This window comes from Ciona intestinalis, chromosome 1 (genome assembly GCF_000224145.3).
Source record: "Ciona intestinalis chromosome 1, KH, whole genome shotgun sequence".
In the NCBI taxonomy this organism is placed as follows: Eukaryota; Metazoa; Chordata; class Ascidiacea; order Phlebobranchia; family Cionidae; genus Ciona; species Ciona intestinalis.
The window spans coordinates 6,559,955-6,586,653 of NC_020166.2; the positions used below are offsets into that span (position 1 = coordinate 6,559,955).

Genomic DNA, 26,699 nt, shown 5'->3' on the forward strand with positions numbered 1-26,699 from the left:
GCCGGACAGCGCTTCTGGAATGACTATCCTCTCTTGATCCTGCAGTCTTAGCTCAATAGCTCTAACAGACAACAGTTCCCTTCTTTGCACGCTAACGTATTTTGTGGGCCGGAACTTAAATAAACAGATTGGCAAAATCAACACATTTTGCAAGATTTCGTCATCGGAATGACACGGGTCGCGGTGAATTCGGTCCGTCAATAAACACGAAATGTGTTCACCACAAGCGAGTTTATTTATTTATCCAATTGCAAGCGCGCTTGTTACTAACTCTAATATTAGAGATGGAGCTGCAATTACCTGCCGAAACGAACACCCGAAACTCAGCTCTGAACTGTGAAGTCAAGCCTTAAACTGTAAGGTACACCAAACAGAAACATTAAGGTACGGTAAGGCAAAATACAGCTTGCAATTCTTGTAATCAATCAGAAAACCAACGTGATGTCATTCCTGTGACGTCCCAGCACAGGCCGTGCTCACAGTCATCACATCCGCTGCTCTTCGACCTTAACTCTGAGCCAAATCCGAGTACGGGTTATAATGTACATACATACTGTTCAAAACTTTGATCGGATACAGCGGTGGTGGAATTGTCGCGAAAGAAACTACTGCCTTCGCGACAATTTATGTGCCTTTTGTGGAGCAATTTCTATCTCAATCTGTTTCCTAAGCACATGCGAATTTTGATCATCGGAAACGCATCGTTATAATTCATTTGGAGATCAATTCTAATTGTATACCTTCTTAATTTTGTACGAAAAAGCTACCAGCTGCCACCTGATCTGTGGTTTTAAAAACGTCCGCCATGACCACTCTGCGCTAAAAATAGTCACACATCCTTTTGTCATAAATATTGATGAGCAAGGTAGTAAGCAGGACGTTTCTTGGTTATTGATCTACCAGAAAACGTTTGCTCTTACAAGGTAACTAAATTTTAAACAATTAGGGGCACAGTATATGTATAAGATCATAAGATACTGTTTTGTCCCTTAAACACCGGCCTGTTACTTCCTTGCGAAACACTACTTATTACTGAGGTTTAATAAGTTGGTTTAACCTGCCGTTAAGTATCCTGCTCTTGAACAACAGCCTATTAAAACCGGATTGATGCACGTAATTCGCGACGACGACACTCGAACGAAAACCTTATTCTTTTAATCCAACTGACAGTCACCAAAGTCAAAGTGTGTGAATGTTCTGCGAAGGAAATTCAATCTCAATGAACGCTCGCCCGCGGGCACTGCTGAACCTCAAGCTCACTAAACTAATAGTAACAAATTCATTTATACAACTAAAAGATCAATAATCATAATTCAGTGGACAGTATGTTGTATACACAGTGTATCTGATGTAGCAACCAAGTATCTAGATTCTAGTAAATGACGTGATTTACAACTGCGTGCACGAACCCTGGCTGTCGACCAAAGAATTCGCAACTCCTTATCAAACCAAACCAAAGCGGAATCTTTTTAACCACAACAAAACCAAACTCTAACGCACGTAAGAAACATTGCCAAGCCAGACATAGACCCATAGCCTGTGCGCTACATTCATGGAAAAGAGACAACTTTTTCCGTCCCTGCGTTTCTATTTACTACTTAGGAACGTCTTGATAAAGCCAACTCATAACACACGCGTATCTAGTAGCCAGGAATTAGTAACAGCTAATGGTGGCGCATGAACTATACGAACATTACCGCAGGGACGTTCACCTGACAGAACGGAAGTAATCCAAGTATCTCATTTCTGTAGAGTAATTGCGCCAAGCAGCCGAAATGGCAATACCGCTAACAGTAACCAGACATTGTATGTGAAGCATGGTCAGTCGGTCGACTATAACTTTCCTTCTTTTTCCTTTGAACTAAGACGGTGACGACTACGATTAGCTTGAAAATTAGCGAACTATATAACATCGTCGCATTGGCCACCTGCTCTGTAGGTTTTACCTGGGCCTGGCATTCTATTCGCCTTTTGAGCCTTTGTTCATACACAATACACCTCTACACGCTCCAGTGGTGACGCACTCGCGCGTCAGACGTGAGACGACCACTCTCTTTTGGAGATTTACGATTCGTGCGTGGTCTTGTATTACAGATTTGTAGCACGGCGTAAAAACTGTTTTACGTGTGCCAACTTCATACAGAGTATCTTGTTATCATCGAATGTGGTTAATTGTGTACAAAGTTGGTACTCGTAAAACATCCTCAGCAGTAATCAACTGATACCTATTGCTAGTAGTTGATGACTGCGACGTTTCAACAAACCCACAAGTCGCAAACAAAACTTATTATGCTTTGAGATCTGTGCTATCTGTTAACCGTACACTAAATCTAAAACTAGCTAGAGAATCGTCGCAGTTGGCCGGTTTGGTTGAGCGGCCACCCACATTTTAAACTGCAAATACCGACCGCTGATAAGCTAGAGATACGGAGAGTGGAAATGATGATGGTACCCTAAAGATTAACACGATTACTAAAAATTCTCTCGCTTCGAAATACAGTCCTACATACTACTGGGCAACTCAAATCAACTTGTCATAGTAAGGTATAACCTAATATAGTAGGCTAAGGAGTCGAGACACCATTAGCACATATTATCCATATATTCTGACCGAGTTTTTAAAGAATTAACAACGGTCTGTGGGAGTCGTGATGAGACAGTTTCATTTTTTTAAACTCTTTGTTTTCTACCAAATGGGACGAGAAAATCCCAACTTTCCCATCTTACTATACTATAAAAATAAGCAAGTACTCTAACTATAACATCAAACCGCCATACTCCTAAAAGTTATTTATAGCATGGAATCAAACCGCGATAAAACTAAACGTTATTCGTATAATAGAACCAAACCACGAGTGCTGGCTATTTTTAGAACCGGGAGTGTATGCTTTATATAAAAACTTTTTTACTTGCTCTTATTGAACAGCATTGTATACTCATCGCATGATACCGAGTAGACATTCGTCGGCAAAAAAACAACACTTTTCTATTTTTACTATCATGATTTTAAAGTAATTTAACTAAATATCAGCGTAATTACATAGCAGTACCGTTAGTCATGGCATGAAAAAGTACGGGTTCGTTAAAATTGGATAACGATGTTTTGCTTGAAAAACACAGCAGGAGTCTTGTTGCACAGAAAATGCTCGCATTTTATCAATATGTCGGTCATATCATAACAAGCCATGTGCCGGGGTCGCTAAGGTTCAAACACACCATTCAACGTTACAAATTTAAGCATTTTACCTCTGCCATGTAAAACGATGACTTTTTCTTCTGAACAATGGGACTGGAAGACTTGCAACGGCAGGACACCGGTGGAGGAATAAAGAAATTACCGATTGATCCACCGCCGGTAGCTCGTATCAGCCTCGGTGTAGTGCTGTACACTGTAGCCGGTCGGCTGTAGACGTACAATTAAATCTATTAACTCACCCTATTATTTTAGGAAAAATAATTAGGAGTGTTATTCTATACGTTCTCTTGTATGTTCGAGAAGTACTTACTCAAATATACTAAACAAAATATAGTATAGTAGGGTGGGGGAAGTTGGGACACATTTTAACTCGATTTTCTCGTCCAATGTGGTAGTAAACAAGGAACTTTCAAAGAATCATAAAACTATATGCTCTTAGACTCCCATAGACCGTTGTTAACTGTTTAAAACACGATCAGGATATTCGGATATTATGCGCCGAAAGTGTCCCATCTTTCCCCACCCTACTATAAATAGAACGTTACCCTTGGCCATACCAGGTCAGACCTATATAAACGGTTATTTCTTACAGTGGGAATAATGACGCAACTTATAAAACTGCCTTATTGAAACAGTATATGAATGGTGTCGATGTGCATTACTTGTTTATGTTGCTGTGCTAAGGAAACAAATGACAGGTCCCTTCCTGGAACCTAAAAACCTGAATAGGAACCTAAAAACATACCCTTCCTGGAACATAAAAACCTGGCAAGACTATATATAGGGTATAGGGCGGTGCCGTGTAAACCTTTGTCTTGGGTATAATATTTACCCCCGGTGGTATTACACAAGCACATCAAAATTTCCACGCATGCGCAGAAGGTATATAGAGGCGGATATCACGGCAAACCGGACCAAACTTTACACATCCTCTTATTGTAAGGTTTAAAAGGCTTAAAGTCAAGAGACCATATTGTACGTTTCTTGAGTCTTGAGTCATTCTTGAGTGAATTAATGTATAATTTTAAGAACCTCACCCATAAAGAACAAAAATATATAAGAGCAGTGTAGAATAATGGAAGGTTGGTATGAAAAACAGGTAAACCCGAAGTTAGTAGACACCGGGTAAACCAAATGACTAAAAATCAAAATCACAGGCAATTCGCATCCGGACTTTTTTTCATGTAAGACTGTACTTTTATAAAGCTCGCGCAAGGTTTGAATATATTAACTTTCTGCCCAAGCGTTATGGTTTTGACCCGCGTGCGTAATACCACCCTGACCAAATTTATAACGGAACCGGAATTTGCTTTCTCCTATTCGTCAGGTTTGAACAATGTAAACGCCTCGTCATCAGTCACATAGAGGCTATTATATAAATATAAACAAAAGTGACTGTAGCGGAATTCGGTTAGATTTAATACCGATCACTCTAAAGCAGTATTTATATAGTAGGCCCTTACATATTTATAGTTCATATGCGGCATATGTAAAGTAAACCAAGGTTTGATACCAAAAACTGCATCCAAATTTACCTGGGAGGCGAATTCTTTTTCGCGGCAGTGAAGGGGCTGCTGGTAAGTTGATTGAAAATCACCGTATCTGATGATGGCTCCACAAGCGGTCGCTGTTTTCGCCAATTCTTTTTCAATGATTTTGACATGACTGTCGAGCAATTGTAACATGGAGAAAGAAATGCTGTACCAACCCAGCAAGTGGTTTCTTCTAAAGCTAGAAATAAATTATTCACGTTAATTATAGGATCTGAAGAGTTTTATACACATTTTAATATGTCCAAACAAACTATGCGTGATTTACGCTGTATGGGTGTAAAATACCCTGAAAATACTTTTAAACCTGCTGTTCCTTTTTAAGTGAAGTAATAAATGAACAACTTAAAATTAATTAACTTCGTTTAAAGCAACAATTAATCTACGCTGCAGAACTGACAGACCCTTTTCTTGATGACTGGACAATAATTATGGGCAACTGAACTTTCACCTAAACTCAATAATCCACACTTTGCTAGTCTCCCTTATAGTCCGCTTAAACTTAAGAACCACATAAACAGTCTGATATTGCCTGTAGTAAAAAGAAAATACACTGTGGATAGCGTTTCTTTCGAAATGCGCACCTGCCTGTGCGGCTGGTTGCCTTAACAACAGGTGCAATTCAAATCTCTTACGATTTTTTTTTAATTATAGGCCTATGCGCCTATATATAAATAAAAGGCTCATCTAATCTTAAAAAATCATTCAGATTCAATGAGATTCAAAAATTATGTCTATATATAGTAGGGTGGGGTATGTTGGAACACGGGGCAAATCGGAAACTTTTTAAAGTATTTTTTTATGGATTATTATTTGATATAAACAAAAAAATGTTGCTAGTAGCATTTAACAGTATTCCCACACTTCAACAAAGGCGATTACTGTTGTTAAATATTAAAATTCGGCGTTAAACGAACCCAACATATTTTCAATGACTAAAATAAAGCATAATAATAAGATGCTTATTGTTAATAAAGTAGGCTAAAACATTTTACACAGCTTAGATTTTTCTGATAAATAGTCCTAGTTTTGTGAAAGAAACTGAGATATGTCAAGAGAAAATGGACAGGGGGTGAATATATGGCTTGAAATTAAGGACGACATTAGCAAAAATATCGTTTTAAAATCCTGTATAGTAGTGTGGGAAAAGATGGGACACCTTTAGCACATAATATTCAAATATCCTGGTCATGTTTTAAACAAGTAACACCAATCTGTGGGAGTCGTATAAGAATAGGCGGGTTGTAAAATGCTTTCAATTTTCTTTGTTTACTACCAAACGGGGGAGAAAATAGAATAAAAAGGTGTCCCATCTTCCCCCAACCTACTATACATAAGGTTTACCACTAATTATAAATTTATAATCAAAAAGTGTTATAAACTATCCCATTTTACCCTGACAGTTTGCGTATTGGTTATATAGCACCCTGTTGTGCGAATCTCTTAATAACTTCTCGTGTTTTAGTAAGTTGTTAAGTGTTGTCAATCTATAAATTTGTGTTAGTACAAATATGTGGCATTACCCACAACCATATATACTTTGATTTTTATAATATCGGACAATACGGTCAATAATAAATGTTATACCTCATATATAAATATAGTAAATATAACTACATCAGCAATATTTTAAATTTATAGCAATCACTTTACAATATAATAGGATTGGGGAGGATGAGATATCTTTTTATTTTATTTTCTCTTCTCATTTGGCAATAAACAAAGAACATTCGAATAGGTGTTAGGTCGCATCCTCACGACTCACATGAACTGCTGTTAAATGTTTAAAAGACAATCGGTATATTTGGTTATTATGTGCTAAAGGTGTGCCATCTCCCCCACCCCACTATATATAATAAATAGAAATGGTTACACCAAAAAGCCACATTCAATCGATTTTTAACGTGCTATTGCAATTAGAATGTTATGCAACTCGAGTTTTTTTGCAACGCACAAGTGATAATTACTGGTTTGAATTAAGGTGACATTTATATTTGATAAATTTCGACCCCGATAAGCGTAGTGATTACCGAACAGTGGTGCGCGAAAACGGACATTCACAACACAAAAGTTTAAGTTGCCCTAGGCCATGAGTATTGACTGTCTATTGAATAAACCGGTTGGATTGCCTTTGTACGGACGCATTTGGTTTCGCAAGAAAGTTATAAATTCTCACTTCGTTCATTCTGATTATCATTCGCAGCAACCAAGAGTAATATTACAACGGTTTACTAAGACATCTTGAATAAGGTAAGTTTTGAACAACTTATTCGTTTTATTAATAAGATTAAATTTAACTGGAATACATGTACTTGTATTGTTGTATTTTGAAAATTTGTGTCTATAGCTTTTTGAGAAAATGCTGTTTTATTTTGTGTTGAAAGCAGAAGGACAATTTGCTGGGCAATAAAGTTTCAACTACTTGTAAAAACTAATAAACACCGTAAATTTTACAGCAGATCAATCATGGCAACACAAAAACGAATTTTAGTGACAGGCGGATCCGGTCTTGTTGGGCAAGGAATCAAAGCGGCCTCAGAAGCAGACAAAAGATCTGATGAAGAATTTATTTATCTCTGCTCCAAAGATGCCGACCTCACGTAAGTACCAAACCGAATGTTGGTGTCATTGACTAAGTGTTCAATTGAAGTACAAAATTACTTTATGCGGTTCATAATCCACGTGCCATAAAGAACCAGTAACAGTAATAAGACTATGGATTTCATAAATAACTTTATTTTATGTAAAAGAAACTTTTTTAAACAAAATTTAACTTAATTTGCCTTTTTCCTTTTAGCGACCGCGAGGCAACGAAGGCTGTGTTCAAGAAACACCAGCCAACCCACGTGATCCACCTGGCTGCCAAAGTCGGTGGTCTCTATGGCAACATGAGAGCCAATCTCCAATTTTTCGTAAGTATATAATAACACCTTTGAGAAAAAATTGAGAAATTTTCAGCTAACCGAATATTCGAAACTTTAATATTTACTACAGAGAATCAACTCTGCAATCAACGACAATATTCTTTCCGTTGCACAAGAGATGGGAGTGAAAAAGGTTGTCTCGTGTTTGTCAACTTGTATCTTTCCCAATGAAACAACCTATCCCATCGACGAAACCATGGTAAGTAACACAATTTTAAACGGTCTTATTTAAACAAGAGAACGGCCGTTTACGGATTATTTTATACAAATCTAGATATATCCAGCTGTTTCAATCAATAAATTGTTTGCGCAGACGGTCGGAAATAAAAAAACACAGTTTTTAATTATGTAGCGCTGTTTATTGTTATTCTTACGACCATGTGTAGCAAAAGAATTTTCTCAACCAGTGATGTTTAATTTAATCACATATGGAGAAACGGTGCACATGGCGACGGTAACCATTTTTGGATACTGACTATGTTTTAACACTGCAAACGAATAATTCAGGTGTGTATTTATAGATACACAATGGCCCACCCCACGATTCCAACTATGGATACTCGTACGCTAAACGTATGATTGACGTAATGAACAAGGGGTTCAACCAGCAGTATGACACCGAGTTCACCGCTGTTGTTCCCACGAATGTGTTTGGACCTTTCGACAACTTCAATTTGGAAGAGGGCCACGTCATGCCTGGTCTCATCCACAAGGTCTACAAGTGCAAGGGTAATTTAATACTTTCAAATCGCGAATGTGTTGCAAAGTGATGATTGGGATTAATTGACGAAATTATTTTTTTAATTGTGTTTACAGAAAACAACACTCCTCTTACAGTGTGGGGGACAGGAAGAGCAAGACGACAGTTTATTTATTCCAAGGTAACTTTAATTGTTTTTCACGAATACCAGGATTGGAATTTTAATGATTAAGAGAAACTTCCTTTATAGCTAATATTTATGGCACTATATATCCACCCCGTCGCAAAAAAAACACAACCTAATTAATGCCTTAATTGCAGGATCTCGGGCGCCTGTTTCTTTGGGTGTTGCGAGAGTACAAAGAGACGGAACCAATTATTCTATCTGTTGGCGAAGAGGATGAAATTTCCATCAAAGAAGCTGCTGAGTTTGTAGCTAAAGGTTTCGACTTTAAAGGGGATTTTGTCGTAAGTAGACTACTGCTAAATATTTCCTTAATTGATTTTGAACGCAATAGTTTAATTGACCACGAAATATCATTTAAATCATATTTAAGGAGAGAAAGCTTTGGGAATTTTGAAATTTATCCAGTATGTCTTAGTTTGACAGATTGGCTAACTAATTTATTTTGGCAGTATGACACTACTCGATCGGACGGTCAATACAAAAAGACAGCAAGCAATGCCAAACTTCGAAAGTATCTGCCAGACTTTAAATTCACCCCAATGGACCAAGGTAAAAAAATGTCTGCTAGAGTGCTAGACTATATGATTGTAGGAATGTGGGTGTAGGCAGTGCCGTATCATAGATCGCGCGAACCCTGCAGCCTTATGACAGACCAATTACGGACCCACAATAATACCCGATGATTTTTTAAAATTTATATACAGCGGGTATCGGTAAACCTATAAAACAGTTCGAGGGCAATTGATTTACGAGTCACCAGATTATCCAGATATGGTGAGAAAAATCGTATAAGCCTCGCGAGGGGCTTCTATATCTTAACATATATAGGCCTACCACTGTGGATATAGGTAAACAATTTTAACAATGTTTCAATTTCAGCAATTCGGGAAACATGCGAATGGTTTACTGCCAACTACAGCACTGCAAGGATTTAAACGAACTTAATCATTTCTTTGGACCTAGCAATAAACAAACGCTTACCAAATTTTACCGTTATATATTCTTTAAACACGTTTGTTTTTACTGCCTTATAATTCGATTGTTCATTTGTGTTTTGGTTCTAAAGCGGAAATTTAATACCAAAATAAACCAATTCTTTGAACATTTGTCTACCGTATCACAACTCAAGGAAAATGCACATCATACATTTATAGAGAGTAGTTCTAAACCAAACATTATCCCAGTCCAACCTTTAGGTATATCTACGACCCAACGTGCCTAATCAAAAATAATAGAGATCGTATTATGTTTTCTACTCTCCCTTTAAGAGTTGTCTCCATAGCAACAAGTCAAACTCGCTTTCGCAGCTTAAACTGTTGACTGGCGATGTAACGTTTGGTATGCTGGACATGTTTATTAGTTTATTTTCTTTTTAATTCTGTTTGCAGACAATACATACAAAGATACAAAGTGAAGAAACTAGTTTTAACATTGGTCGCAAGTTAAATTAAATATTATTATTATTGACTTAGTTTATTTTAGAAGGGCTTTTGCTTGTTGGTCTAGTTAAACCTAAACATGCCTTGTGACGATCTCAACCACCTGGAGTTGGTGTCAACAATTGGATTTAATGGCAACGTCAACAGGGGTCTTATTATACATCCAGACAGGTTTATGGCAATTTAATATTTTTTAGATTTAGGCCAACTTTTGTTCATTAGCACCAAGTCATTGAACAAATTATCTTATGCAGGGTTAGCTTGAAAAAACGGTGTTTACAAACATATAAACAGCTTGTTAAGACACTTTATTTAATCCATGATAGTTGAATGAACATTTAATATTTTAAATTTTGTGAAATTGCGCAACAAAATAACATTTTTTTATTCATTGTAATTATATCAACATAATGTGGACTGAACAAAAACAGGCAATATATATATTATTGGTAGTGAAATTTAATATTGGACAAAATCTAAGTTAAACTGAAAGCTTGTTTTCTTTATGTAGCCAGCACATACTGCCAAGTGCTAATCATAATACACCTCATCCTAACCCAGTTTATTATTTCAAGGGAACACATGATCTACCCTCTTGGAAGCACGGTCATTATAAGAAACTTAACCACAAACCGCCAGGAGTTTTTGACTGGGCACAAAAACAATGTTTCCTGCCTCACAGTCTCAAAAAGTGGGAAATATCTCGCTTCAGGACAGGTGCAAAAATGTTTTAGTCATAAATTTGTATGCAACAAAAAAAATGTTTTTAGTTATAAATTTGCATATCATGGTTGTAATTCTTAAATGACAATTAAATGGCTCGTTTTTATTTCCTATTTTATTGTAGAGCCTATTCAGGTTGTTGGGAACATATAGTGGCCAATTCCAAGCCTATTACCACTTGCTTTTAAAATGTGTAAAATTGATTGTGTTTATGAATTCATTTGTGTCCTTTTTCTAACTAGTGTGTTCTACTTTAATAATTCTATCATAAGAACACATTAACACAACTATAACTTATACTGAAAACAAGGAATTAAACTTAATAAAAATGTTACAGGTAACTCACATGGGCTTTAAAGCAGACATCATAGTGTGGGATTATGAAAAAAGAAGTCTTCTTTATCGTCTTACACTTCATAAAGTAAAGGTGGAAGCTTTGGCTTTCTCTCCTAATGAACTTTATCTCGTTTCACTTGGTGGACAAGATGATGGATCTGTTGTTGTGTGGAACATGAAGACTGCAGCTGCTGTAAGTGATCAAGAGTGTCAAATATATATATTGGTAAAAATAAATGGAGACTATTCATAATTTTTATTTTATGAAACGCAGCTTTAAAATAATATTATTTGGCTATGTGTTTCTTTGGGCAAGTCACATTGTCAATTGCTTCAAGCCAGTGGTTTCTTATGGGTTAAAAAATTGTCATTCATACATAAAAAAGAAAAAAATCCCAAAAAAGAATTATATACCTAAATTTTAAGATTTCAATTTTATACAATCCTGGTAAGCGGACACAAGGTATATGAAACAGATCACCTAAGTTACAACAACACGATACCACGAATAGGGTTTCTTATTTATAAATTTAAATTATAATTTTTAACACAAGGTTTGTGGCTCACCTGCTGCTGTGCAGTCTGCGGGAACGACATTCACGGTCAACTACGCAAACAACAGCGATGATATCTTTGTTACCGCTGGTGAAGGAACATTAAGAGTGTGGGAACTTGATCTTCAAAACCGTAAGATTCGACCACTAGAGTGCAACATGGGGCAGCTAAAGAGAATTGTTAAATGTGTGGAGGTAAAATTCTGCAACAGCGTATACTGTTTTTGTTGTATATATGTGTTGACTTTAAAATAATGTATTAAAACTGTTCTAGCTATATGATACTGAATCAATTTGAATGTAATAAAAAAAACAAGAAATTTGAGGTTAAACATAGTTATGTTGTCACCTTCATTTTAATAAGAAAATACTTCTTAATAAAAATATTAACAAAATTGTCAATAAATTACTATAATAATATATGATGGCCTACATTTTAAAAACTGTTGCACTAGTCATTCACGCTGTTTATTTTTGACCAAAACAAACGCACAACAGTTGCAAAAAAACAAATATTTTTAATAATAAGATCCCTGTGTTTCAGGTTGATGAGAATGACCATTATTTCTACTGTGGAACAACCAGTGGTGACATCTTGAAGATGAACATGAAAACAAAACTTGTGGCAAACTATGGACCAGCCAAAGGAAAATTCAGTCGAGGCATTGCTGATATCAAAGTACATATATTTGCCCCAATTTATTTATTTCACTTGTTTTTATGAAAATAGCTTAAATGCACTAATGTTTTGCTTGATTATATAACATTTTATTAAACATTTAAAATTATATATTTTAGTAATTTACAACTACATATTCCAAATTCTTTAAAACATAAAATTGCGGGTTTTGAACAACATTAAATTATGTGGTAAACATTGCCTCTATAACAATTGAACTATTTTAAGATCTTGAAGACTGGTGACTTATTGGTTGGAGCTGGGGATGGAACGGTTGCTTTGGTGAAAGGAAACAGCGACAAGTATGGTCTTGTTAAACCTGCAATGAAAGTTCAGGGAGCTGTGACATCCATCGCTTTGAGGGGAGAAGGTCACCAGTTCTTTGTCGGAACAAACAAGTCACAAATATTCAGGTTCTTTGCACACCAAGCTTATATTAACTGAATAAGAGCTTCACCAATTTAGTTTTCAAAACTGCATCAAAAACTTTCTATAACTTAGGCAACAGATAATTGGTTGAATAAAAGCTTCACAAGATTTAATCCAAATTAAAACGTCCAAAATTTCGGCAACAGAATGCTTTTGATCTTTTTGTTTATAATCTTCTTGTATATCTCACTTATGGTGCAACATCAAAACTTATTATCTTCTGTGTATTATTTATCCTCACTCCACAAAGTATTATCTGTTTGCCTCTCCTGCTTTTCTTACAAACAATCAAATCCAAAACCAGAAATATTCAAAATTATTCACGTTCTTTGCAAATATACTGTAACAACTTCTGAAACATTCAAACATATACAGATTCAACTTCACTGACTCAGCCATGACACCCATCGTCTCAGCTCACTACGAACCAGTCGCTGACGTTGCTTTCCCTGTTGGATGTTCCGAGCTCTTTGCAACTTGTTCTGGCGATGACATACGAGTATGGCACACTCTAACATCCAGGGAACTACTGAGAATCACCGTGCCAAATATGATTTGTCATGCTATTGAATTCATGCAGGTATTTAGTTCTTCCTTACTGTGTATGTGTTGCTGAATTAAGACCAAACACTACATTACTTTTCTCACACATTGCTAAAGTACTATAAATTAACGTCTATAGAAGTCATATACTTTGTTAAAATGTTAAAAACTAAATGTTTGTATTACAACAATGCTGGCACTCCGAAAAAATGCGGGAACTGGCCCAAAATGAAATAAAATTAGTTATACTTTTAGAGTTTTTCATCCTAGTGATTAGTTCGTTAGTTTATATTGGCTGGACAAAAATTCTTCATTAAACAATGTTTAATATTATTTTTGAGTCACCATAATTCTATACAGACAATTCAATCATACTTATTCTTAATTTTAACTTAAATAATTGTGATGTTTCTTATACCTAAATTATCGTTTGGTATAGGGCAAACTTCAATGGATCTGGGGATATGGCAGAAAGTTGGTTACAATAAATCCTTTATTTATTTTTATTTATATTTGCAAAAAGCACTCTTGAAATTATATGCCTTGCAGCAAATGAAGCAGAATAAAAATAATTCATTAATTTCAGGATGGTCATTCACTTATATCTGCATGGGAAGACGGAAAAATACGAGCTTTCCTTCCAGAGTCCGGAAAACTTCATTATACCATTGATAACGCACATAATTCCGGGGTAACAGCTATTGCTACAACTGAAGATTGCAAAAAAATTATCTCGGGTGGTGGAGAAGGCCAGGTAAGAGCTACTGACATACTAGCAGTGTTAAACCTGTAAACTTTGAGTTAGAGGCAAAACGCTGGCCACTAATAACTTCGCCATAGCACCACACTCTGACACTGTTATAATAAAACTCCTTGTGTGGCTTTGTATGGAAAAAAACTTTGTGGGTTATAATACAGGTTTTTTATGTGCACCTGATACTGCATATCATAGATCTCTATGCGCAATATCCCTTTTGTAGTTGATTCATTACTTTATCTCAATGGTTAATAGTGAGTTGTCCAAACTATCACTGGCACTAAAAAAGCAATCAGCCACATAGTTACATATGTGAAAAATTGCACAAGCAAAATAGTGAAAATAATGCGTTGTGTTTGCTTAGTGTTGCTCTACTATGTCAAGATAAATAATTGCCACTCATTAAACAAAATGTGTTGTGTATAAATGAATGTACGTATGAAAACTTGCACAAAACTTACTTTATCCTAGCATTTCAGGGAAACAACAGTCGTTATAACATGGGTGTTATGCACCTCATGTCAGCTTACAGTTTACAATGTATCATGATGTATGTTACATTATTCAGTTTAATGGTATGACTAATTTTATCAAAGAGTAAGTTTACATGTTTACCAGGTAAGAGTGTGGGATATATCAGAACGAACAAATATTCCGCGCTTGAAAGAAGCAATGAAGGAACACAAGTCTGCTATAACATGCATCAAGGTATATTGAAAGATCAATTATTAAGAAATACTATATAGTAGGGTGGGGGAAGATGGGGCACTTTATGCACATATTGTCTAAACACCACGATCGTGTTTTTTCTTTACTACCAAATAGAACGAGAAAATAAAGTGAAAAGGTGGCCAATCTTCTTCCACTTTACTGTAACGTACTAGTTTTAAATACTGTACAATACTTAGGGGCATAAATACGAAAAACTAAATATTTAACTGCCCTAAAAATAAAAAGGTATAAGTTACAGGTAAATTAAAAACAAACAACAAAACAGTTCAAATAATATAACTTTTCTACAATTTCAAGTAGTTTTTTCATTTACCTTGGGCTTCTGATCCTATTTAATATTTGTTTTTAAAACAGGTTCGTCCCAATGGGGGGGAATGTGTGACTGCATCTGATGATGGTACTTGCATTATCTGGGATCTGTGTAGGTTTGTACGCAAACAAATGGTCATGTCCAACACACTGTTCAGATGTGTGTGCTACCACCCGATGGGTATACAGGTAAACAATATTTGTTAGGAACTATTTGTAAACGGATAAGAATTGTATAACCGCTTGTTTTTATATATAGTAGGTTGTAGTAAGATAGAGTATGTTTTTATTCTCTTTTCTTATTATATTTGATGGTAAACAAAGAATATTTACAATTATATAACCATAGCACCGTTACTCTAAGTAAGCGCATGAGGAAACATGTGATTTCTGTGCAAACGGTATCCCATCTTTTCATAGAGAACTATACATGGAATTTAAGAAGAATTGTGTTTTTAATAGGACTGTGAATGATCTTATTAAAACGTCTTTAAATTTAACAATAAAATTGTTTTGAAAATTGTAGATCATCACGTCAGGCACGGATCGTAAGGTCGCTTACTGGGAGACTTTTGATGGAAGTCAGATCCGAGAGGTTGAAGGATCAAAGACAGGATCCATTAACGGGATGGACATCTCTCCGGATGGAACGGCTGTCATCACTGGAGGAGATGATAAACTTATCAAGGTAATCTTGGGAGCAAGTTTTTACTTTTAGAGGATTGTCTTCGTTTATGATAGTTTTTAGGTAGCTGCCATGTTACTTATGGTCCCATATACACACTACACTCTTAAAATGAACCTCTCTTGGTTAGGAATGACCATTAAATTGAAGCAATTGTTTTTGTCCAAACTTCGTGTAGATCAGTGACGATTAAAATATGGTTTGTTCATCTGTTCAGTGAAAGTGAAGTTACCATCTTTGCAAGACACCTGTGTCAAAGCGATGTGAAATTAAATCACATATGAAACTGAAAACCCCATGATATTGCTTTGAAACCATGCCATAACTCAACATAATACCAATAGCATAGTTTCCCCATTTAACATCGGCTATCTACAGCTTTGGGATTACAATGAAGGAGCTGTTCATTGGGTGGGAGAAGGTCACAGTGGAAACGTGACCCGTGTCAAGATGTGTCCTAACCGCGCTTATATCGTCAGTGTGAGTCAAGACGGAGCCATCCTCATTTGGCGTTACCCACAGTGATGACGCCACGATCTTTTACGTCATCAGCATTGTCGGACTCGTTATTTTTGTTACAGTCTTATCCATATAAATATATATAGTATTTCAACATTTTTAAGTGAGTTTGTGTGTTTTATTCGATCACATGTTTTCCGTGAAGCACAGTCGTCGTTTCTTCTTGTGTTTTGCGGCCTGGTTGCTTTCCCGCTGTTGCCTGTCTGATCAGCTTACACTGTAATAAATCGATGTATCTTCGTATTGCTTCAATAGTGAGATGCAAGGCATACATTTCTAAATCAGTTGTTTAGTAGAGGGCCTAGATGCATCCCCTGTTAATGCTGTAGTGGAGAGCTACCTTTTATAAGGGAAGACGGAATTCCTATATTTGCACGGAGGCAATTCTTAGTTGCGACTACAGGTTGAAGTAAATGTGCATAGGCCCACCTCACCAACCTTTAAAGGAATCTACAACACATTTGAAACAAAAGGTAGAACCTAATTAATTCCAATGGCGCCTGGATTGTATAGCACAAACATTCACTGCTTAAGCTCTGTTTTTTGGACGGTCCATGTTACTTTTGCTTGTGTTACGTGGACGCCTTTCATCCTTCGGTCTGCTTCGTTTATTTGACTTTTCGCTCTTTCGTTTGATTGGAGAGCGGTCTCTCTTCCGACTCCTGGTCTTTCGGCGGTCCCGGGTTTCCCTGTCTGTTTTGCTCTTACTGGGAGATTTTACCCTCGCAGCTCGTGAGCGTCTTTCACCAGCACTATGGCGACGATGCGCCTTACGAGGTTCTGGGTCTTCCGAACTTTGGTTGTGTTTGCCAGAGGGTTGCGAAGTGTGGGTTTCGTCGCTTTTAACCACGGTAACAGGTGGGTGTATATCTTCATTTACAACCAGCACCGGTTGTGCAAAATGTGACTTGGTGAAAGCGGCGTTGTCATGACTACCATCAGTACTACCCTGGTTTGTAGTTTCAATTCGTGGCTTTTCAATTTGAATGTAGTTCAATGCTTGATGCTGTCGATGCTGCTGAGTCGGTGGGTTTTGTTTTTTCCTGTTTAAAAAAACGTATCTATGTCACAAGCGGCAAATGTGTTTAACGGTGTTAAAAATACTTCATTTGGCCGAATAGTTCAAATCAACGTAATTTCCACAATTTAATCACCAGTCCTTAATGGTTACACACACTTATAATACAAACGTTTTTCTTTAATCCACGTTAACTGGACGACGCAATAACCTTTTCGAAATGGCTCTGTACATTATTCCAACAACCAGAACTAGAACAAGTAGCAACCCGACAACAATCCCTGCAACAGCCCCACCACCCAAACCCTGCTTTGATTCTCGCTTGGGTTTCGTCCTAGGCACTGTATTAGTTGGAGGTCTTGGTCGCATGAGGTTATCTGTATATATAATATAGTACTGTTGGGTAATATGGGACACCTTTAGCACATACTATACAAATATCCAGATCTTGTTTTAAACAATTAACAATGAAGTCGTGAGGATACGGTTTATAACTCTTTGAATTTTTTTTTGTTTACTACCAAATTGGATGAGAAAATAGACTGTCCCATCTTCTCCCACCCTACTATGTAAAGTTACGGACCTAATAACAGTTTTATAACAAAGCTCATACTTCTGGTAGGGGGTCGTATAGTCGCTCTTCTGCGGTTAACATATCGATCCGGCCTGAAAGAAAATGGTTTAAATTAGGAGGTTTGCCCGTTCTTGGATTCGCCTATAATTAAAAATGAGTTGGTGTATATGAGCACACAAAGTGTTTGAATACTAAGCAACAATATTATATACTTTATTATGCTATAACACATCGTTTAAATTCCCAGCAAAAAGTACGAAAACATTCTGCGTTATATTACTAGGTAACGGGGTAACGGGGTAACGGGGTAAAGGGGGACACTTTATAAATTTCTTTTTATAGCCCCGTATTTGATGATACACAATAAAAATATGACAGCATCATTTGACTGTATTCTTAACACTGTGTAAAACGTAGACCAAAAAACGCTCAAAAATACGGTGTAAAAATATGGAAGAATATACGGTTAAGTGTCCCACTGTCCGCTTCCTACTATACAATAATAAAGTACAAAACAACTGTAATACCTACCTCGCTGTAATAATTACTGTATTAGGAACGTTTCTGTTGTTTTGCTCATTAATTCTGTTGTTCCTCGCTTCGTTGTCATCCTGGGCAGTATTGCGTCGACTGTTGATTAAGTCGATAGCTGCGTTGTTGTTGTTGTCAATCTCGTTCGAATTTCGCGTTGGAATCATAGCGACAGTGGTCGTAGTGGCAGGGACAGTAACACCATTCGCTGCTACTCTATACGTTGCCCATAACCCAGCACTGTCGCGCACTGTGAAAGAAATATGTTTTCAAAGTAAATATAATTTAGAATTTCTGGATATCAGGGTTGATGAAGTTGTTTCTATTTAGTTTAACTCCAGTGAACGTAGTTTCTGCTTGTCATTTTTGTTCTGGCGGTTTTTAGTCGTTGTTTGTTTTCCATCTGCATTAATCGACTCGCAGATTACAATGTGTATGCACATACAGCATTATGGTTTTATAGTAGCCCTTTTTCTCATTGCTGTTTCTATTGGGGCCGTGTTTAAAATATTATGTTTTGAGCCCGGTCTATGTTTACTTGCAGTACTCGTGTGCCGCGTTATATTTATTTACTTGTATTTATATTACCGGTGTTGTAATTATAAGCAAACAACGTAAGATTACACAGACTACGTGGATTGCTGGCTAAAAGATAATATTTAATTACGACGTGGCTTATAGAAAATGTAACAACGTTGCAAAACGAATAGAACTGCGGACTATATATAGTACTGTGGGGTAAGATGGGATAACGTTACATAATATTCCACATTTCTATTTTTGATTTTATGAACTAACAACGCTCTTTTAAAGTCGTTAATGTTTTTAGTTTACATTCAAATTGGATTATAAAGGAAAATAAAGCATGTACCATCTTCCCCCAACTTACCTATAAGAACTATACACATAGTCACATATAAATATAAATTAGACACACACACACACATATATATATATATATTTATATATAGGCCAAACTTTAATTATAAAACTTACTCCTTAGGGATGGGGGCTGCAAGCTTGTTGAATAACGGATACGAAATCCTTTGTAATATTCCTGAATACCAACTGCATCGGACTCGAGGGTGACTTTAAGTCTCCGTCCTGTTCAAAAATTAAACTTATTGAATGTGTAAATATTTTAGGGAAAGTGGACACGGTTACTGTTTAAGTATCACGGGGATTCCGTTTCACCGAGATCGGAAGAAAAAATGAAGTAGGTTTGATCGTTAACCATAAACGTTAAATATTGCGCCTGCTGTAAAACAACAGCAGAATTTGGTGAAATGAAAAGTACTGTTAATTTAAACTAGCCTACCCTAAGACTACGTCTATACGAACAATCAAGCTGGATGAAACGCATGACCATACTGCAAGGAATGTATAACGATATATAGCAATGCTGTACTTAAACTATGTGGGGGCGATAAAGATTGGCCTTGATCCAGCAATTTTCTTGGAATTATCTGACACAAGAGTGCGAATTTATACTCTCGTTGCTTATTAGCTTTCCCCACGAACTCTTTTTTGTGCCAAATAATTAGCAGTTATAGTATCCCAACTTTGCTATTACAAAAATGTGCCTTGTTGGGTAAATTTTTCTTAAAATATTATTATATTAATAATAACTTCATTTGTCTGTTCGATTACGGTATAGCGAAGATTTAGAAATATTTTAAACGAAAAGAGAAAATATAGCGACCATACAACCGCTGTTAAAACACGCTTACAATAAAAAACATATTTACATTTAATTAAAATAAAATGGGCGTAGTCGCTACACCTAGCAGACAAACGAGCCATTTATGTTTAATTATCCAAAAGAAACGAAAATGTACGTGAAGACACGACTTTAAGAATAAAATAACGACAACTATATAACCTGCCGATGTTGTCCGCGGGGGTGACGTGTTGCCACAATATGGGCCATCTTGTATTCCAGTGAATGGATCAGATATCGTAAGGTGCTGCACGAAACATCTATCTTGATCGTGCGTCCCCAACAAGTAGAAAGACAAAAACTCCAATTTTACTCGGTAGCCGAGGGGAGCCTGAACGCTAAACGAAAATAGGATAAACTACTTGTATATTATATCTAAATTATATAAGGATGGGGGACATGGGACAGCGTTTCACTCTATTTTCTTGTCCCATTTGGTAGTAAAAAAAAAACATTTAAAGAGTTATAGAATCGTATCCTCGCGGCTCCTATATATAACGTTGTTAAATGTTTAAAACACGATCAGGGTATTTGGATATTATGTGCTAAGAGAGCTAAAAAAAGATCTTTCCCCACCCTACTGCCAGTACTGCTGTGAGATAGATGTAATAGCACCTTAAAAGCTATTCATAATTTTGTGACTGTTCTATGTTTACAACCAAATGGGACCAGAAAGTTGAATGAAACTCATTTACCAAACCCTACTATTGCAAGTAGGTGTATTGTGTCACCGCACGTTACAATGCACTAAAGGACACCACAGTTTTATAATCCTTAAGAGTTGCCCCGACCCACTCAAAGATTGACAGATACTGACTGTAAAATCAGGTCGTGGCCCTTTAATGGTCTGTCGTGGATTTAACTGTCATTTATATACAACAGAAAAACTTTCCAGAAAAATATATATAGTAGGGTGGGAAAGACGGAACACCTTTAGCACATATTTTTCAAATATCCTGATCGTGTTTCAAACGATGAACAGCGCTCTATGGGAGTCGTGGGAATACGGTTTTATAATTCTTTCAATGTTCTTTGTATATTACCAAATGGGACGGAAAATAGAATGAAATAGTGGCCCATCTTCCCCTACCCTACTCCAAAACAGAAAATTTGGTCTATAACAAAAAAAGCAGCTACTTATAAACCAAACTGAAATCCAGTAAAATGGGTTTCCACATAGATTTTCTAAATTACTTTGCACTTACATCCACGAGCATTGAGTTTGCTCGGCAAATTTCCTTGGGAAATTCGGGCTGGAAAACCGTTTATACCTTGGTGCTGCGGTAAACACAGTGGTTCTACAACCTACGTATATATGAATTATGTTAATTCTTCAGCAAAATGAAACGGTCTGCTACAGTTGATGTACATTTTTTTTAAATATTGCAACAGCTATGGATTTTACATCTTCAGAAAAAGCATGCTAAATCATTGAGCTTCAATGTAAAAGAAATAATTACTCATAAAACATAATTTCTTTGTTGTACCATTATGTAAAAACTGTCTTATAAATTTCTGAAGCAGAACATAAATTCAAATCGCCGCCTAAATAAATCTATTAAATCCAAATCGACTTACTTGATGCTTCTGAATTACGCAGTCCAGTAACATAGTTTGGCCGCCATTGATAAACCATCAAGTTTACTAAGAACAGAAATCTAACAATACGCAACATGATTTTTGTCCCAACACAGATGACTGTACGTATCTTATCTGACGTGACCATTTGACCAAAACATTAACTGGCTTCCACCAATCGACGAGCAATGACGACGTTCTGTGCCTCGGGCGGTAGTATATACTCGAAAATCTGGTGGTTATAAATTAGGTTATAAGCCATTATTTTCGGTTGTGTTTGAGTGGCGTCCACGGTGAATTTAAACTTGAGATTGATAGTTTGATAAAACACCTTAAAAATCGCAATTATAAAACAACAAGCTGAAATTCCGACCAGAGTATAGGACAGGAGAATTGTGGTACAATATTAAATTTATCATAATCGCTTTTTTCGGGGCGGGTGACCAAAATGATAACGTTTCACTTTCTTTTAGAGTAATTTAATACGTTACGAGATACGAAAATACCACAATGAAACATAGTAGAGTCGAGTCAATTTTCTAAGCCAATAATGAATTACAGTCCTTTTTGGAATACTGCTGGGTGATGCTATCTTGTTGATACTCTTAGACTGCATTGCTGGGTAAAATTAAAAATATCTACGTTTTTTTTTTGGCGAAGTGCGATTACTGCGTGCTGTTGAGTATTAAAATCGATGGTAAACAAACGAACCATTTTTTAATGGCTGAACAAAAGGGTAATAGTATAGTAGGGTGGGGGAAGACTGAACACCTTTAGCACATAACATCCAAATTAACAACGGTCTATGGGAGTCGTGAGGATACGGTTTTATAATTTTTTGAATGTTCTTTGTTTACTACCAAATGGGACAAAAACACGGAATAAAAAGGTGTCCCATTTTCCCCACCCTACTATATAAGATGCTCATTTCGGGCGATGAACAAAAATGAACTTTATTCAAATAAAATTATTAGCAATTTCCTGTTGTTCCAAATTTAATGCATTTTTAGGATATAATATTTATCGATTTCTATTCCAATTCTTCATGCAATAATAAATTGATTTTCATGTCGTACAGTATAGTTTCGTGGTATTTACGTGCATTCCTAATAATCAATTCACTTATTAATCTCCCCACTTTACTATAATTCATAGTCTCACAAAAAAAATATATTTCGATTTTTAAAATCTGGGCCCGGTGTGTTTAGGTGTCTTGCCTTATCCCAACATGCATGATATACAACATTCTACGTTCGTCTTCTACAAAGCATCAAAAAGCCAAGACTTCCACATCAACATTATTCGCTACCGCAGTTTCAACCTCGAGAAGCGAAAAGTCAACAGCACTCTCAAGCCTTGTGACGTAACAATAGACAACTCGAGCTCTATCGCTCGCAACAACAATGGCAGGCAGCTTATTAAAATTCCCAATTCATTTCAGCCTTGTTACGTTCTGTATTGTCGCAATATGGGCTTTTATTTATTTAGCACTTGATTTCAGTATTAGCTTATTCGTAAAGAAAAGCACACAGTACATAGGAACGTAGCGAAAGCACTGTGTATAACCAAAACCGTAAGCAAGCAGACAAGGGCCTTAAAAAACATCAAGCAATGTGATTGTGGTCTATATATAATGTAAAAAAAACATCACTTAAATATAACATCGTGAACTTGAGTTATAGCTAAGCTAGTAATAAACTATGTTAGAGGAATGGACGGCAGTTGTAAGTTTGGAAATGTAGCTTGAAATTTGAGTTAACCAGTTGAATTATGACGCAAGAATTACGTTTGTCTGAACTGCACGAAGTATGTGCGGTTGGTGATTCGGATTTACTTGAGGAAATGCTAAGGTCCGGAAAATACGAACATGTTGACTACAAAGACCCGGATTGGGGTGAAAGGGCGCCTTTGCATTGGTGCTGCATGAAAGGTGGGAACTTATTGGTACATTTATACACTGGAATACAGTACTGTGGGGTAAGACGGGATACCGTTAGCACCTAAATCTCATATTTCCTGGTCGTGTTTGAACAGCTAAAAACGCTAATTTAGAGTCGCGTGACTAGCGTTATACAATTCTATAATTATTTTTTATTCGTAAATGGGGCAATTGAAAAATAAATCGATCATTTTAATCAATTCTACCATACTGAAATATACAGACATTACATGCAAGAAACACCTTGCGTGCAGACATTAAAAGTGCAATGACAAATCGTTGCAAGCCTTTTCAAATGTTCAAAGAAACGTGATATGACATACAGAGGTCATACAAAACTTCAACAAACGTACAAAACAATACTTGTTACCAACGCGGAATATTTGTAAGAATTTTTAACGTCAGAAAGCAACACTAGTGTACTCCTTAAAACACGCAACGTATGAAATAACATAATATGCTTATACATACTTCATAGGCGTATCAGGCAACACCGTTGAGTCTTTTTTTAAATTTTTGCGGCGAGGCTTTCGAATTGCGTTACCAAAACACAACCAAACACACTTTCGTTGGTAAAGTTATTAAAAGTCCTAAGGCGGCTACTGAAGCCACAAAGTATCGTGTTGTAGTTTTATATACTATCAAGGGGAGAGCATTATATAATTTGCAATTATCCATCTCGTATACCATCGCGTTTAGCCCTCATTTTAGAAGGTGGTTGAAGATAGATATTTGCGTAATGTTATCATTATCATATCATATTTTATGCTGTATTGCTGATGAGAGAATATATGTATAGTAATGTGGGGTAACAAGGAACATCTTTAGCACACAATATCCAAATATCCCGATCATGTTTTAATTTAAACAATTGACAACGGAGTCGTGGGCATACTGTTTTATAGTTCCTTGAATGAACTTTGTTTGTTACCAAATTGCTGGACGAGATAAAAGAATGAAAAGGTGTCCCATATTCCCCCCTCTACTATATATCATGATGCTGAACCAGGTATAATGAAAGAAACTCACATTATAAACACACGATACACAATCTACACAGATAACCTTTTTTGTAAAACATACATTACAAACTATAACTTACCCTTAGCTTTAAAGTACTGATATCCGAAGCATATATGTTTAGTCAAACTATAAATATACTTTGTCAACAAAAAAGTGTACACTTGTACGTTTAAAAGTTCATATATCATTAAACAAACTATCACCAACCTCACCGCCACACTACTGTACTGCAACACCCAACAGCAAAGGAAGCGTGCTAATTAATAGCAGACAGCGTGAAGTTTGCTGTAATCATTATCGGCGCCCTAAACGGCGCATAAGTTGTAAGGCGCACGCAGTCAGTGACGTCAGCCTACAACATCCACAAAGTTGCTTAAACACTCAATTAGTGGCGAGTTTGAACATCTATTTTGTTATGCTACTTTACGACCTCGAAAAATGTTTTTTTCTGGCATAGTTGCGACACATTTTTAAGCAGTTTGCCTCACTGGTTATTGAAATTAAAATAGTCCCGAAAGAGAACCTAACCTCGGATATTACATTTTCTTACAGTTATACTTATATAACTGAATACCACAACGTGATAACTTTATTTGTTTCAGGAAAAGCTGACATGGTGCGCCACCTTCTGGATAAAGGAGCACATCCGGGAGTTCGATCTTCGTGTGGATGGACCCCTGCTCACTATGCAGCTGAAACAGGAAGAACTCACGTACTTAGGTGATTTGGGAAGCTGATATTTCAAATACAAAAACCTAATTAATGCAAATTCTATAATATAGTAGGGTGGGGTAATATGAGACATGTTTTTTTTGTATGAGACATGGTTTTTATTGTTTCCTGTCCTATTTGGTGGTAAATAAAGAGCAACTACAGAGTTATATAACCGCAGTCCGCGACTCTAAAAGGGCGTTGCAAATTGTTTAAAACCCCATCGGGAAATATAGGATACCTATAGGAAAACATATGGGATACCTATAGGAAATATGGGATACCATCTTACCCCGCAGTACAAACTTGACACTTGCTCACAGCGATAAAGAATGGTGCCGTGAGCTTTTACGAATAATATTTTTTACTGCATTTTAGAACACTGCACACAAATAACGCACCTATGGATAGAAGAGACTTATTTGGAGACACGCCGCGTAGGATTGCTGAAATATACGGCCACGTTGATGCTGCGGACTTCTTGAGCCTGTAAGGTTTAATTTTAAACAAGTTATGTGGGCTGTGCCCCGCTTGAGACTTAAAAGAATGAATCTAACATATTTACCGGTATAAATAGTCGTTATATAAGATACTATACGTTCAAGCAATTACCCAAGGACACATACGCCAACTACAGTATAGTGACAACAGCTCTAACCTTTACTAAACTAAAGAATATGGATAAATGCAATTAAGACTTTAAGTTTTTTTGCAGTGCAGAGGCGGAGTACCGAGCTAAAAGAAGAAAAGCAGAGCTGTGCGGTGAAGCGGAACCTTATGACGACGAAGATGTAAACTGGTGTTACCGTAATAACATCACACCAGAAATCTTTATTACAGAAGATGAACTTGCAGGTACTTTATATACAGTTAGGTGTTAGCTACGATTGTTATGGGGAAAAAGTAAACCACAGTTTGTAATGATCAGATGGCAGTTTTAAACAAAACGCAGTCAAGGAAAAAGGACCGATAAAAATACATATAGCAAGTAGTTAGATCAAACTGACCACCATTGAAGAGGCTTCGTATAGCTTTATATATAACGTTCTAAGTTTTCTTTCAGAGATCACTAGTACCGCGACTTCGGCAAGCCTTTCTACAAGTATGACATCGTCGATATTAAAAGGACGAACGAAACAACGACGTCAGGGAAAAACTGGCCAACCATCTTCGAGACGTAACACTCCGGTGCAAGGGGACGCTAAAGAGTCACGCAGTGGGACGCCTAAACGGGGACACCGTAGAGGCTCGAAATCAAGAAAAGCAAAGTCTCCCAAAAGCTAATTCAAAAACGTAGAAAAGATCAATTGGTTCACTGCAAAAGTAACAGCAAATTTGACTAA

General features: G+C 36.6%; 4 protein-coding genes across 6 annotated transcripts; 3 read left to right on the forward strand and 1 right to left on the reverse strand.

The window, feature by feature from the left end:
* The first annotated feature begins 6,829 nt into the window (after positions 1-6,829).
* LOC100180068 (GDP-L-fucose synthase) lies at positions 6,830-9,659 on the forward strand. Of its 2 annotated transcripts, none has more exons than XM_002124030.5 (9): positions 6,830-6,996; positions 7,203-7,346; positions 7,544-7,658; positions 7,741-7,869; positions 8,192-8,399; positions 8,487-8,551; positions 8,692-8,838; positions 9,007-9,106; positions 9,437-9,659. In XM_002124030.5, exons 2-9 carry the CDS (start codon positions 7,213-7,215, stop codon positions 9,490-9,492), a joined length of 954 nt encoding a protein of 317 aa, XP_002124066.1. In that variant the 5' UTR covers positions 6,830-6,996; positions 7,203-7,212; the 3' UTR covers positions 9,493-9,659. The 2 variants fall into 2 exon arrangements, with proteins under 2 accessions (XP_002124066.1, XP_026691007.1); XM_026835206.1 differs by having other exon boundaries at positions 6,897-6,996; positions 7,206-7,346.
* A 345-nt stretch (positions 9,660-10,004) lies between these two features.
* LOC100177721 (cilia- and flagella-associated protein 52-like) lies at positions 10,005-16,503 on the forward strand. The gene is made up of 12 exons (XM_002124375.5): positions 10,005-10,167; positions 10,572-10,713; positions 11,057-11,248; positions 11,610-11,804; positions 12,154-12,288; positions 12,517-12,701; positions 13,093-13,297; positions 13,847-14,014; positions 14,636-14,725; positions 15,104-15,247; positions 15,585-15,746; positions 16,122-16,503. Exons 1-12 carry the CDS (start codon positions 10,076-10,078, stop codon positions 16,266-16,268), a joined length of 1,857 nt encoding a protein of 618 aa, XP_002124411.1. The 5' UTR covers positions 10,005-10,075; the 3' UTR covers positions 16,269-16,503.
* On the reverse strand, positions 16,426-24,911 carry LOC100175401. 2 transcript variants are annotated; one of them, XM_026834668.1, is made up of 9 exons: positions 24,725-24,911; positions 21,684-21,915; positions 21,311-21,410; positions 20,268-20,443; positions 19,382-19,489; positions 18,383-18,635; positions 17,894-17,949; positions 17,492-17,657; positions 16,426-17,305 (listed from the first exon to the last, which is right to left on the reverse strand). In XM_026834668.1, the coding sequence occupies exons 2-9, from the start codon at positions 21,829-21,831 to the stop codon at positions 16,792-16,794; spliced, it is 1,521 nt and encodes a 506-aa protein (XP_026690469.1). In that variant the 5' UTR covers positions 21,832-21,915; positions 24,725-24,911; the 3' UTR covers positions 16,426-16,791. The 2 variants fall into 2 exon arrangements, with proteins under 2 accessions (XP_026690469.1, XP_002124688.1); XM_002124652.4 differs by having other exon boundaries at positions 17,894-17,946; positions 18,386-18,635; positions 24,725-24,909.
* Positions 23,228-26,667, forward strand: LOC101242596 (ankyrin repeat domain-containing protein 66-like). Its single transcript, XM_004225592.4, has 5 exons — positions 23,228-23,613; positions 25,248-25,365; positions 25,735-25,845; positions 26,072-26,211; positions 26,420-26,667. Exons 1-5 carry the CDS (start codon positions 23,454-23,456, stop codon positions 26,638-26,640), a joined length of 750 nt encoding a protein of 249 aa, XP_004225640.1. The 5' UTR covers positions 23,228-23,453; the 3' UTR covers positions 26,641-26,667.
* Positions 26,668-26,699: the final 32 nt, after the last annotated feature.

Coding starts and splice junctions, on each gene's coding strand:
- LOC100180068 (XM_002124030.5), top strand. CDS start 7,213: ATGGCAACACAAAAACGAATTTTAGTGACAGGCGGATCCGGTCTTGTT. Junction 7,659..7,740: donor GAGCCAATCTCCAATTTTTC/GTAAGTATATAA, acceptor TATTTACTACAG/AGAATCAACTCTGCAATCAA. Junction 8,552..8,691: donor GACAGTTTATTTATTCCAAG/GTAACTTTAATT, acceptor CCTTAATTGCAG/GATCTCGGGCGCCTGTTTCT.
- LOC100177721 (XM_002124375.5), top strand. CDS start 10,076: ATGCCTTGTGACGATCTCAACCACCTGGAGTTGGTGTCAACAATTGGA. Junction 11,249..11,609: donor ACATGAAGACTGCAGCTGCT/GTAAGTGATCAA, acceptor TTTTAACACAAG/GTTTGTGGCTCACCTGCTGC. Junction 15,248..15,584: donor ACCACCCGATGGGTATACAG/GTAAACAATATT, acceptor TGAAAATTGTAG/ATCATCACGTCAGGCACGGA.
- LOC100175401 (XM_026834668.1), bottom strand. CDS start 21,831: ATGGTCACGTCAGATAAGATACGTACAGTCATCTGTGTTGGGACAAAA. Junction 17,950..18,382: donor GTAATTATTACAGCGAGGTA/GGTATTACAGTT, acceptor ACCATTTTCTTT/CAGGCCGGATCGATATGTTA. Junction 17,306..17,491: donor TACAGAGCCATTTCGAAAAG/GTTATTGCGTCG, acceptor TTTTTTAAACAG/GAAAAAACAAAACCCACCGA.
- LOC101242596 (XM_004225592.4), top strand. CDS start 23,454: ATGACGCAAGAATTACGTTTGTCTGAACTGCACGAAGTATGTGCGGTT. Junction 25,846..26,071: donor GCTGCGGACTTCTTGAGCCT/GTAAGGTTTAAT, acceptor GTTTTTTTGCAG/TGCAGAGGCGGAGTACCGAG. Junction 26,212..26,419: donor TACAGAAGATGAACTTGCAG/GTACTTTATATA, acceptor GTTTTCTTTCAG/AGATCACTAGTACCGCGACT.